At 41.7% G+C, this 13,048-nt stretch overlaps 1 protein-coding gene across 2 annotated transcripts in view; it reads right to left on the bottom strand.

The window, feature by feature from the left end:
* The window catches only part of rbl2 (retinoblastoma-like 2 (p130)), a 143,772-nt gene extending 131,697 nt beyond the window's left edge, over positions 1 to 12,075 (bottom strand). For both annotated transcript variants that reach the window (XM_072547361.1, XM_072547362.1), the window contains exons 1-3: positions 11,786 to 12,075; positions 2,017 to 2,147; positions 840 to 1,043 (exon numbers count right to left, since the gene is read on the bottom strand). In XM_072547361.1, coding sequence (XP_072403462.1) covers positions 840 to 1,043; positions 2,017 to 2,147; positions 11,786 to 11,926 — 476 coding nt within the window. In that variant the 5' untranslated portion in view covers positions 11,927 to 12,075. The remainder of the gene's footprint in view (positions 1 to 839; positions 1,044 to 2,016; positions 2,148 to 11,785) is intronic.
* Positions 12,076 to 13,048: the final 973 nt, after the last annotated feature.

Genomic DNA, 13,048 nt, shown 5'->3' with positions numbered 1-13,048 from the left:
AAGCTGCATAGGAATAGTCTTTCTTTTTTTGTGGGTTGGTGGTGGTGGTGGGGGGCGGTGTAAAGAGAGGCAGAGCGACAAAGAAAATTAGCTTCCATTAAAAAGGAGGCTGCGATGTAGAGTGAGAGAGCGAGAGAACTGCACATTGAGATAAACAGGCAAGTATACTACGACCGCTGGAATTACTGATACGTATGTATCAGATCAGAACAAACTTAAGGGACTGTAAATTTCTGCTCTGTCAATGGGTTTGCAAACAGTGCAGGTCTGTAAAATTGCCAAGTTAATCTTCCCTACACCCTCCTGCCGACGATATTATGGTGGGATGGGAAAGGCCTGCTTGTTCTTGCCACAGCTGAAACCATTACGTTGACAATTAATGATCAAAAAATCTCTTCCTTATCATTTGTAGAGAATGACCAACAGAGATAGAGGGGGATATTGTGTTTTGCCCCAGAGTTTCAGGATATTGCTATGACAAGAATAAGCGTACCTACCTTTCAAACTTGACAGCTATGCTCTTCAACACTAATTTCAAATATAAATTAGTTAAACTTTACCTACTCCTAAAATGAAATTGCTGACAGAAAATTACAATTGTAAACAGCTGCCATATTCAGCATGTGCAGAAATTAAATATAACATTAAATTGTTAAGCAACACACAAGTTATTTGTAAAATGTCCTATTTACTGAAAGAAACCTGCTGCAATTCCAACTTAGTTGAACTGATGGCAGTTTTATGCAAATTTACAGTATTGCAAATTAGGTCATGCTTAAATATTGCACAAACTGCAACTTGAGTAGACGATAAATTTCTTTGGCTATTTCAGATCTCACCTTTGCTTCCGACCCCTGTGCTGTCGTGGTGGCTGTTCTTCTTGAGGGTCTTTAAAAAGGTCACGAAAAATAGGCGCACACTTTTTGAAGATGACGGCAGAAACTGTGAAGTTCCTCTCCAGCTTTTCTGTACGGTCCCGGAATTCTTGGCACAGATCTGCCATGTCTGCCCATTTTTGCATCTTATTGAAGAATTCGATCAAACTGTTCCACACACATATAGAAGTCAATCTGGTTAATACTTTCCTTACTTACATCTGTAAGCTAATACTTACATAATGTATCAACATTCAAATGTGATTGTTTTAAAATTCCTCATAGTGAGGAGGTTCCAGATCAGGATGCTCTTCTCTTGGGGGACAGTGGTCTGAAGTGTGTTGGGTGAGGCTTTACCCATGATGCTCACCTAGTGCTGACCTTAACAGCTTCATTTAAGTTGCATAGACAGATCCCAAAAGATACTTTCTGGCAACTTTAAGGTAATTTTTCACAAAAGGTTTTATTTCAAAGTCATCGACATGGGTTTCACTCCTGAGGTGTCAAGCCAGTTTCTGTAACAGTTGGATAGGAAGGAACAGGGACCATATTCAGATCTAATGACTCCGAGATACTTTTCTCTGACTAGCTGTGGATATTGCGCATGTTGGTGCTGGATTTTCATGGATGAAGAGTTTTAAATCACCAAAATGTGACTCGCATCGACATAGCAAAATTAGTTCCTGGCCATTTTTGTGCCAAATCTGTGATTTTATTATTTAGTGCGAGATAGTTACAACATTATACTATGGAATTCCTATTTTAATGTTGAAATACTAAATATCTGAAAAGGGAAAAGAGAGAGTAATACTCCTCCATTACTTACTGATAGTTGTATTAAAAGAAAAATCGTAAGGTTGTATGAGCAGTTTTCTCCCCCAGTTTGCTCTTTGTGGAAGGCAATTCTATATTCTGATCTACCTAATTCCTGAGGCTATTTCTCCTCAGCACAGATGTAATAACAGTGATATCAGTGTCACTGTACATAACAGACAGAAGCTAAGCCATTCAAAGAATGTACTGTGGACATATAAATCTACCCTCAGTACGAATGCAGTAGATGAACTGCAATTAAGGCATATTAATTCAGTAATTATATTAACCAACTATTGTTTCAAACAAATCTATTATACATTCCTACCTGAGTTCAGAAGAGCGCAGGATCTTTGTCAAAGAGACACAATTCCCTTCTACAGTTCCTCTTCCCACTGAGGGAATGGCTTTTCGACATGCTACATACAAGGCACAAGCCAACCAGTGAAGATCTTCCCCCTAAAACAAAACAAATCTCCTTTCATTTATACACCAATACCAGTACAGGCATAGAGTCATACAGCATAGAAACAGACTGTTCAATTTAACTAGTCCACACCAACCATGATCTCAAACTAAACTAGTCCCATATGCCTGCATTTGGTCCATATCCCTCCAACCTTTCCTATTCATATACTTATATAAATGCCTTTATAACTTTTCAATTAAATGGCCTTACAAGTGACAGTCTTGAGTTCAGATAGCTCTCATTGTTGAGTTTGTCTTTTTAAAAGCAATACATTTTATTGAGACAGAGTGCAGAAAAGAAACTTTGGTGTTTCTATTCTCAGGCATTTAATTCAGGACAATTTGACTTGATCATGTTGAAAAATCAGGTTAATTATCCTTAGCTTCTGGAAGAGATGTTTTAAAAAAAAATTTAAAAACACAAGAAAAGGCCCATCATAGCACAATTAATTATTTCCACTCTGCCTTGGATTTTCTTTTGTCCGAACAGAGATTTATTTCAGAGCATAAACTAAATTTATCTTGCAATAAATGTATACTGCAAATGGTAAGCTTTTACAGAGTTTTTTTTGTTAAAAACGTGAAACAGAACACCTAATTGTCAATAGTCAGGTATGCATTTTTGATTTGGTGGGTGCACATATATTCTAGAAATTAAGTGCACATTTCCAGTCTTTTTTAATATAAAGTTATACTTTACAGAATAGGAAATCAAAAAAAAAATCTGAAAAAAAAACACCTGTGGTAACCAGAGGGCATGAGGCAGAGAAAAGCACAGAAATAGGAGGTAGGTTGGCAAAGAACAGAGAGTCAAGACAGAGAAATCAAAATAGCACTGATAATGATGCACCATCAGTTATTTATTTTTAAAGACATCTTTTTCACTATCGAGGGGATGGTTTTGAAGGAAATGTAGGAGGCGCTCAGGCCAAAGATTTACTTGTCCCTTTTGATCTAATCTTTGTGTGAACTGGTCCAAGCATGAACACAATGCCTTTGTGCTTTACAATACAACTATATACAATCAGGCAGCACAGAAGCAAGCATTTGTCCCCATTGTGCCTGTGCACTGTGTCTCTTTGAATGGCCTATCCAATTAATCCAACTTATGTTCATGACAGAATCCTGCAGATTTTCAAATTATTTATATTACATCACTTTAATAAAGTCCTTTATGGTTGCTTTTCTAGGAAGAATTAGTGTGGACTACTTAATAGATTAAACTGACAGTATAATATGATCATTCATACCAATTATTTTTGGAAAGAGGAAGAAAATATTTTTTCCCTTGATCATACTCAAGATATTGCAGATCTAGATATCCTACAAATCTGTCTCTATCAATTTTACTGGAGCATAAGAGGTTGAGGGGTGACCTTATAGAGATTTATCAAATCATGAGTGGCATACATAAAGTCAACAGCAAAAGGTCTTTCCCCCAGGTCTGGGAAGTTCGAAAACTAGAGGGCATAACATTAAGGTGAGAGGAGAAAGATTTAAAAGGGACCAAAGGAGCAACTTTTTCCACACAGAGGTTGGTTTGCATGTGGAATGAACTGACAGCAGAAGTGGTAGATGGAGGTACAGTTACAACATGGAAAAGACATTTGGACAGGTACACGAATAACAAAGGTTTAGAGGGATATGGGCCAAATGCAGGCAAAGGGGACTAGTTTAGTTTGGAAATCTTGGGTCAGTATTGAGGAGTTGGATGGAAGGGTTTCTTTCCATGTTGTATGTGATCTATATGGACTTCAGTAAGGCATTCGACAAGGTCCCCCATGGGAGACTGATTAGCAAGGTTAGATCTCATGGAATACAGGGAGAACTAGCCATTTGGATATAGAACTGGCTCAAAGGTAGAAGACAGAGGGTGGTGGTGGAAGGTTGTTTTTCAGACTGGAGGCCTGTGACCAGTGGAGTGCCACAAGGATCGGTCCCGGGTCCTCTACTTTTTGTCATTTACATAAATGATTTGGATGTGAGCGTAAGAGGTACAGTTAGTAAGTTTGCAGATGACACCAAAATTGGAGGTGTAGTGGACAGTGAAGAGGGTTACATCAGATTACAACAGGATCTTGACTAGATGGGCCAATGGGCTGACAAGTGCCAGACGGAATTTAATTCAGATAAATGTGAGGTGCTACATTTTGGGAAAGCAAATCTTAGCAGGACTTATACACTTAATGGTAAGGTCCTAGGGAGTGTTGCTGAACAAAGAGACCTTGGAGTGCAAGTTCATAGCTCCTTGAAAGTGAAGTCACAGGTAGATAGGATAGTGAAGGCGGTGTTTGGTATGCTTTCCCTTATTGGTCAGAGTATTGAGTACAAGAGTTAGGAGGTCATGTTGCGGCTGTACAGGACATTGGTTAGGTATCACCTTCATCTCCTCCCCCACTCACCCATTGTACTCTATGCTACTCTCTCCCCACTCCCACCCTCCTCTAGCTTATCTCTCCACGCTTCAGGCTAACTGCCTTTATTCCTGATGAAGGGCTTTTGCCCGAAACGTCGATTTCGCTACCCCTTGGATGCTGCCTGAACTGCTGTGCTCTTCCAGCACCACTAATCCAGTAATTGGTTAGGCCACTGTTGGAATATTGCGTGCAATTCTGGTCTCCTTCCTATTGGAAAGATGTTGTGAAATTTGAAAGGGTTCAGAAAAGACTTACAAGGATGTTGCCAGGGTTGGAGGATCTGAGCTACAGGGAGAGGCTGAACAGGCTGGGGCTGTTTTCCCTGGAGTGTCGGAGGCTGAGGGGTGACCTTATGGAGGTTTACAAAATTATGAGGGGCATGGATAGGGTAAGTAGGCAAAGTCTTTTCCCTGGGATCGGGGAGTCCAGAACTAGAGGGCATAGGTTTAGGGTGAGAGGGGAAAGATATAAAAGAGACGTAAGGGGCAACTTTTTCACACAGAGGGTGGTACATGTATGAAATGAGCTGCCAGAGGAAATGGTGGAGGCTGGTACAATTGCAACATTTAAGAGGCATTTGGATGGGTATATGAATAGGAAGGATTTGGAGGGATATGGGCCAGGTACTGGCAGGTAGGACTAGATTGGGTTGGGATATCTAGTCGACATGGGTGAGTAGGACCGAAAGGTCTTTTTCCATTCTGTACATCTCTATGCCTCTATGACAGTAGACTATATGGACAGTCTCTTTAAATGATGACAATAAGGGTACATTCAATAAGTTTATTTTTTCTGTCAGGAACACAGAACCAGATGTTGATGTTTAAGTTGCGTACTTGGACTCACTCTTTGATAGAGCAAATTCCACTAACATTCAGGGAGATACTGACATGTAAGATCAATACGGTGATGGAGGTATAATACGAATGGCTGGAACAGTGAAAATAATCAATTGCCGACAATACCGCCTTCCCACACACCAGAATGTCCGCACTTAGGCCTTTCATAAAACAAAAGCCAGTGAGTATGATCAGCTTGTATTATATTTGCTACAAAGTGGTGTCACCTGAATTTAGGAAGGTGAAAATGATAATTAAATACAGTTAAAACTACCATCCATTGTTCGAATACATGCGCAAACAAAACTCCACAATGACTATTGATATTATATATTAAAGCTCTAAGAAGAGAAACCTGAGCTCCATTCATTATGCTTCTTGTGGGACACTGTGGTATCACAGCATTGTTGTTCCAGCTCCTAAATTATGATTAAAAAACTGTAACGAACATAGCTTGCAGCAAGTGAAATAGTCCATTGGAAGGATGAAGAAATAATAGTCAGAGCAGGGCTCTACTTAGCCCTCCATCTGTTTTGATAAATGAGGATATATTAAGTTTTTGTAATTATTATAGCTAAAATTAGGTGCATACTCACAAATAATAAAAAAAAATTAAAAAAGAAATTGAAGCGAACTGAATGATGCAGAGGTAACAATAAATAAATAGGTATTGCCTTATACTGAGGAACTGTATCAAATGTGACAGCAATCTTCCATTTTCTCACTATTTATGAAGTGGTCTTAGCATTAAATTTTCCAGTATGCAAAAGCATGTTTGAAATTATTTGTTTCCCCTAAAACTGACAAAGTAAAAATAATCTGAAGACTAACCTGCTCAATAAAAGATAGTTTCTGTACTGAGAAGGTTTGATTGTTTTTTTTTGTAAAGAAAGCCAAACTCAAACAAAATTGTGGCAAGGAAGCTAGTAGCAGTTCACTAACTTAAAACCAATATGTATTAAATACTGCACCTCCATGCAGCCATAACCTCGTATCCTTTGTTCTGTTCAAACACTATGATCTGGATGTTGTATGTTACGATCTGCCTGTCCTGCATGCAAAACAAGAAACTTTTAACTGCACTTCGGTACATGCGACAACAATAAATCAAATCAAAAGTATACAAAAAAAAAATCCTGAGGGCCAAAACGTGTTCATAATAGTTTTGGGTTTCTACATTGGCAATTCACTAATTTAAGCAGTTGCATCATATTAACAATCGTTTTGCACATTATTAACCACCAACACCTTTGTATGCATTTTCCCATTCAACTGTCCTTTTCTGGAATATTCTGTCATTCTTAGATACAGAGAAATTCTCTTTCTCATCCCTCAAGTTCTCACGAAAATGTATCTCTTATTTCCTCTGCTTCAACACAGCTCTTTTCGTGTATGTTTGGATTTCTCGGAGCCCTTTATTTCTCATGCTCAACATCCTCTTCCATTGGTTTTGTCACAGCACAATGAGCTTAATGCATCTGAAAATTCTGCAATTCTGAAATCTATTTTTAGCCCGAGTTGCTAAATCTGTACTAACCAGCTGTTCGTGGGTTGTAGATGCATTTTTCAGGACAATGGTCTGTTCTTTGGATGCCAATAGAGTGGGGAGGATCCTCCATTAATAGGGACAATATTCTGAACAGTTACTCAGGTAAGCTGGGAGCAGAGAAACATGATCAGCTGTTAAATAAATTTAGGGACAGCAGCATTTTATATGACACACTGGTGAGATCACAGGAGGATAGCAAAATGCTTGTATGATCAAACATAATGTACTAATCAGGAAGTCATAGCATCAGAGATGTACAGCACGGAAACAGATCCTTTGGTCCAACTCATCCATGCTGACCATAAAAAGTAGTCCCATTTGCCATATCCCTCTAAATGCTTCCTAATCATACACCCATCCAGATGCCTTTTAAAATGTTTAATTGTACCAGCCTCCACAACTACGTCTAGATAAAAAGGGGAAAGGCAGAGGCAAGGTGGTGAGGTTGGGATAGGTGAAGATAGGTAGAGGGTATGACCTGGTTCGTCAGTGGGAGGAATGAGTCCAGTTGGTGACAGGGAGGGGCTGGTACAGGTAGCACAGGTAGATGCTGGAAATCACTGGACTAACAACCGATTAGTGGGAATAACAAAAAGAGAGAGGAACAATTCAACTGAAAAATATGTAGAGATCAGGTGTTGAACTAGGGTGGACAAAGTCAGAAGTCACACAAGACCAGGTTATAGTCCAACAGGTTTATTTGGAAGCACTAGCTTTTGCAGTGCTGCTTCTTCATCAGGTGAAGACAAAGGAGCAGCGCTCCAAGAGCTAGTGCTTCCAAATAAACCTGTTGGACTATAACCTGGTGTTGTGTGACTTCTGACTTTGTCCAACTAAAAAATGGAAAGCAATAGGAGACCAGAGATTGGAACTTACGGAGGTGAAATTAGAAAGGAAAAGCAGAAACACGTCAGACATCAGTTGAGATGAAGAGTTGACATTTCTAGGAATGACTCCTAATCAGAACAGAGGAAAAATGGAAGTGCCAGACTTCATATATTTCCCCCAGCACCCATGATGTGTGTATGCAGGTGTGAGCCACAACAAAATACAACAGGTGTACAAATCTTTATTGATACTCCACCACCATGGAGAAAAGAAACACCCAAGTGGCCAGAGACAAGCAGTGCCCTTCTCATCAAAGGGCAATGCTGCGTGATCAGACAGTGAAAGGGAGGGCAGGGATTAAATCAAAATAGAAGTGGGGGGGGAAATAATACACTCCACTCCCTGCAGTGCCCACCTCTCCCTGAAAACCACGAGGGTGTTGGTGGACACTGCGTGCTCCTTCTCCAGAGAGACCCGGGCTCTGACATAACCGCAGAAGAGTGGCAGGCAATTGGCCTTGACGACCCCCCTCCTCGGCCCGCTACCTGGACCTGTTTATAGACCCACAAGGAGGTCCTCCGACCTACCCCCCCCGCACCAGGTGCCCAAAGACCAGGAGCGTGGGACTGAAGTGCAACCAAAAGCAGAGAAGAAGGTTTTTAAGAAAATCAAAAAGGGAGTGCAAGCGCCCACACCCCATATATACATTGTTCACGGATTCCACAGCGCCACAGAACAAACTGTTGCGCTAGAAGGAGTACGTGAATCACCGCAATCTGTGGTAGCAGGGGACTGCAGCATGCAGCACCCTCCACCTCAGATCACCGAAAGAAAGGGGTGTAGACTCCCGTGTAGACAACCTTCCACTGGGGATCCCCACTGCCTAATGGCAGATGAACACGCCAAGGTGTGTCCAGGCAGTGTAGGAGGGAAAAGACGTGGACTATGTGCAGCACAGTTTGTACAGGGCCCGCCATTTTATGTCCCTAAAAATGGGCAAAACTAAAACTCCAGAGGCAGCTCAGGTTGTGGGCACAGGCTCCTGCAAGAAGTACGGGAACTTGGAACCAATGTGAAATTATGTCCGAGCAGCCAGACTTCATTTTGCCTGTGTATTTCAGAATAATAGCCCACTGCTTCAGTGTTTAATGATGATAGTTAATCGGTCCTCTTGCATGGGTGATGCAACTTTTAATTAACTGCATCTAATACATTATTTCAGAGGGAATGATGGTACAAAAGTGTGAAGACAGTGAATGGACACATAAGAAAAGGCCCTGAGGAAAATTAATTTTTGAAAAAAAAACAAAATCACAGCAACAGGGACATTTTTAATTGGAGTACATTTATGTCCCTGAATGAAAAAAGGTTCATTGGTTCCATCTAGAAAAAAAGAACATGTCAATGAATTTTGTCCAGTCTGCCCCCATTTGTTTCTTACAGCTGATAAAAATACATTTCCATTCCAAGGACAAGTCATATCAAGTTGCAGTAATGAAGCGCAAGAAAAAAATGGCCAAAAGCAAGGGAAAATGATAATGTACAGTGGAAAGGTTTAACCACAGAGAGTGGTAGTAAAACAAATAGTTCATAGAAGCAGCTGATGACTGTACTAATATTGACAAAACTTGGAAAGAGCTTGCAATACAGGAGAAAGATGGAGTTGTACAACTGCTAAGCAGGTAAGTAGGAATTTGTAAGATATAATGGAATATTTCAGACATTTGTAAATGTAGTAAGGGTTTATCTTTCAACTTATGGGGATAAGGGAAGTGAAATAAGTTGCAGTGGGGGCAAAGCAGAATAGTTTCCATATTTTTCAGAATGCTACTGGAGAAAATTAGAGCTCAAGCAAGTGTTAATTTCAGATAGGCAGGCTGACAGAACAGAAATGACTGTCAAATGAACCCATGAATAGTGTCAATCACTAAGTGGCACGTCAATAAGGAAAAGTTTGTGAAATATATAGCCAAGAAGTTCTGCAGAGTAACTATTGAGTTAGTAGAGAAACCAATACTGGAGAGGCTACAGTTGACATTGAACAGGTGGTCTTGTGAACATAGGCTACAAAGAAGATGGTGTGTGAGGTGAAGGAGTGGGCTGATGGGGTCAAATATGTCGCGGAGTAGTTGTAAAGTAAGTATTTGTTTACTTTAATTGGATGGCTTTCATTGTTAACAGAGCAGCAACCAGACTGAAGTGACAGAAATTGAATTGTAGGAGGGTGAGCACGATGCTGGTAAATAACAGTATGGAACTGGCCATTTGCCCCTCTGAGCCTGTTCCAGCATCCAATAAGGTCATAGCTGGCCTCATTTTAACTTCAACTCTACGTTTTCCTACATACCCCCAATAATCTTTCATCCCCTTGGTAATCAAGAATCTACTTTAAAAATACTTCCAAGATTCTGCATTGACTCTTTTGAGGAAGGGAATTCCAAAGTTCCACAGGCCTCAGAGAGAAACATGTTTTTCTCATCTGTCTTAAATGGGCAACACACTATTGTTAAACTATGAGCAGTAATTCTAGCTGCTCCCACAGGAGGAATCATCTTCTCCACATCCACCTACCAAGCCCCCTCAGAATTTTATGTTTCAATTTCATCACCTTTCTAAACCTCAGAGGATACAGACTTAGCTTGTCCAGCATTTTTTTTCAAAAAGACAATCCATTGATTCCAGTTATGGATCTAGGTAGATCTTCTCTGTACTGCTTCCAACACATTAACATCCTCCTGCAAGCAAAGGTGACCAGTACTGAATACTGTACTCCAAATGTGGTTTCACCAGTGCCCTGCAGAACTGAAGCATAACCTCTCAACTCTTGCACTCAATTGACCTTTGCAATAAAATATAAACAGCAATCTTTCAACATTTAAAAGATTACAAGAAAATTGAGAAAGATGGAGTCTTGAATGTGTCAAGAGTATATTTTATATGAACACTTGCAATAAACAACCTAAAAGATAATAGTGCATTCACTAAGAATCAGAATCACAAACAGATGGCTGCGAATTGACCTTCCAATGGCATAATTTCTACATATTACTTAGAGCGATAGATTCGATTGGGTCTGAAGTGGATTGGTATGTCATTTGACCATTGCACTAGGCAACACAGATCATGTCTGCATTTCTACTTGGGCTGCAAAATAAAAACATTTCAATAGTTTGTGAAACCTGACCTCGCGACAAAAACTGATTAGCTGTAAGATGTTTTGCAGTATCCCCAAAATTGGAAAAGCAAGATAAAAAAATACAAGTTATTTATTTCAAACTAAAGCGTGAGAGTAAGACATAGGGTCACAGCTAAATTGGTAAGACTCGAACTTATGACTGACATCGCAAAATAATTTGCTAGCGGTTAACAATCAGGGCTCACCTAGGTGAGGTATTGTGAGCACAAACACTAACATTGACAAGAGAAATACTGAATGTTGTGGCGATCTGATTGGCCTTCCTCATTCGTACAATTATGTCACATTCACAGCATAAACAGGCGACATGCTCTTCCGGTGCTGCTTCTCCCACCACAAGGACTTAGTTGTTTACGTGGACGGTTTTAAAACTTTGCTTTTGGCACGGTGGGTCGGGCAAGCCACTGCTGAACGAGACAGTGCAGGTTTCTCGAATTGGAGCGAGGACGTTAAACTACTTTAAATGGCAGCACCCCGGAGGGCAGGCCTGCCCCTAGTCAGCAAAATGTTTAGCGGCAGCAAACCCTCAGCCCCTCGTTAAAATAAAACAAAAGCAGCAAAACGTTAACTTTCAAACGAATGGATTGCAATAGCTTGATGTGTGTATTCCTTGTATGCTGAATTCCGATGTTGCAAACTAATGCACACGCAATGAATTACCTCTGACCCTCCCCATCCCCCTCAGCTGTCAGTGGGGACTTATTTACTCGGCAGATGTCACCTCGGGTACACGCCCCCTTAGTCAGGCAGCTTTCACTGTGTGTGTCTCGCCCTCTGTCCCCACACCCTGTCACACTCACCTCCAGGGTGTATTTCCTTCTGATGCTCTCGTAACTTGCCCAAGCCTCACATTTTGCACCCTCGTCCATGTTCAATTTCTGACAAAGTTCCTCAAACCTCTGCTTGGTCGGGCAGCCGCCCTGCTCGTCCTCGCTGGCCATGGTGGTCGGTGATCAGCGATGGCCGGTCGGGTTGCGGGTTGGTGGATTGTTGCTGCTATTGCAGGAGGTGGGAAGCAGGAGCAGCAGAAACACCGCTACCGCTGCAGCTGTCCCCGGGACGGCTCAGGCAGCGCTCGCGGGCCGCACTGTAGCCATTTAAAAGCCACTTGATTGACAGCCCCGCGCGTGTTCCCGCCCTTGCCGCCGCCTGATTGGCTCACCCGGCTGCCCGTCGGAACGTTCGACTGTTGCCTTCTGGCCGCTAATTGGCCTGGCGGTCACGTCAATCACCGCGCTTCCTGTACCGCCCACTCCTTGCCAAGTACCTGGAAGCGCACAGCGGAGGCGATGTGAGAGCCAGGCAAGGGGGATGCCTACTGTGTAGGCTGGCAGCTGGCACCCCCTCCATTCATGGGAAAGGATGTTCCCCAGCACTTCCCTGACACGTCCACATCCCAGACAGCTTACAGAGAAGATTTAATACAAAGGTTCCGGGGTGGGGGGCGAGACAGGGGGTTGAGGTTAGAAAATAATCGGGGCCGCTCTCTGCTTCACGTCAAAGGACTTTCTGACGGGAATGTATACCCCAGCACCTTTAGATGAAGTAGGCAAGGTGCTCATGAGGTGATTGCACAAAGGGCTAAGGGACACAGTTTTGAGCAACATATGTAGAGGTGACGGGAGGCAGAACCCGAACGCGGAACCGGGATCTTCCTGCTTACCAAAGTATGGGAAGCTGAGATGCTCAACACGCACATTGGGAAGTTGGATAGGAACTTGAGGGCACGGAATTTGTAAAGGTATGGGGATAGAACGCGCTCTACAGCAGTGCTTCCCAAACCTTTAGCAAATCCAGAAATTGCTGGGAAAAGTCAGTAGGTCTGACAGCATCCGAATATACTGGAGAATCGCCATGACCCAGACTATTAACTCAATTTTCTGGTAATGTTTGTGGACAGAAAACTGAGCTAATGTTCTAGGCCATGACGCTTCTAAAGAACATCCAGATACCGTCAGACCTGCTGAGTTTTCCCAGCAATTTCAATTTTTGTTTCTGATTTCCAGGATCTAGAGTTCTTTTATTTTCTTTCCTTCCCAAACCTTTGCCTTGGCGAGACCCCA

This window comes from Chiloscyllium punctatum, chromosome 26 (assembly GCF_047496795.1).
Source record: "Chiloscyllium punctatum isolate Juve2018m chromosome 26, sChiPun1.3, whole genome shotgun sequence".
Classification (NCBI taxonomy): Eukaryota; Metazoa; Chordata; class Chondrichthyes; order Orectolobiformes; family Hemiscylliidae; genus Chiloscyllium; species Chiloscyllium punctatum.
The sequence above is the reverse complement of the archived record's forward strand: the minus strand, read 5'-3'. Positions and strand labels throughout refer to the sequence as shown.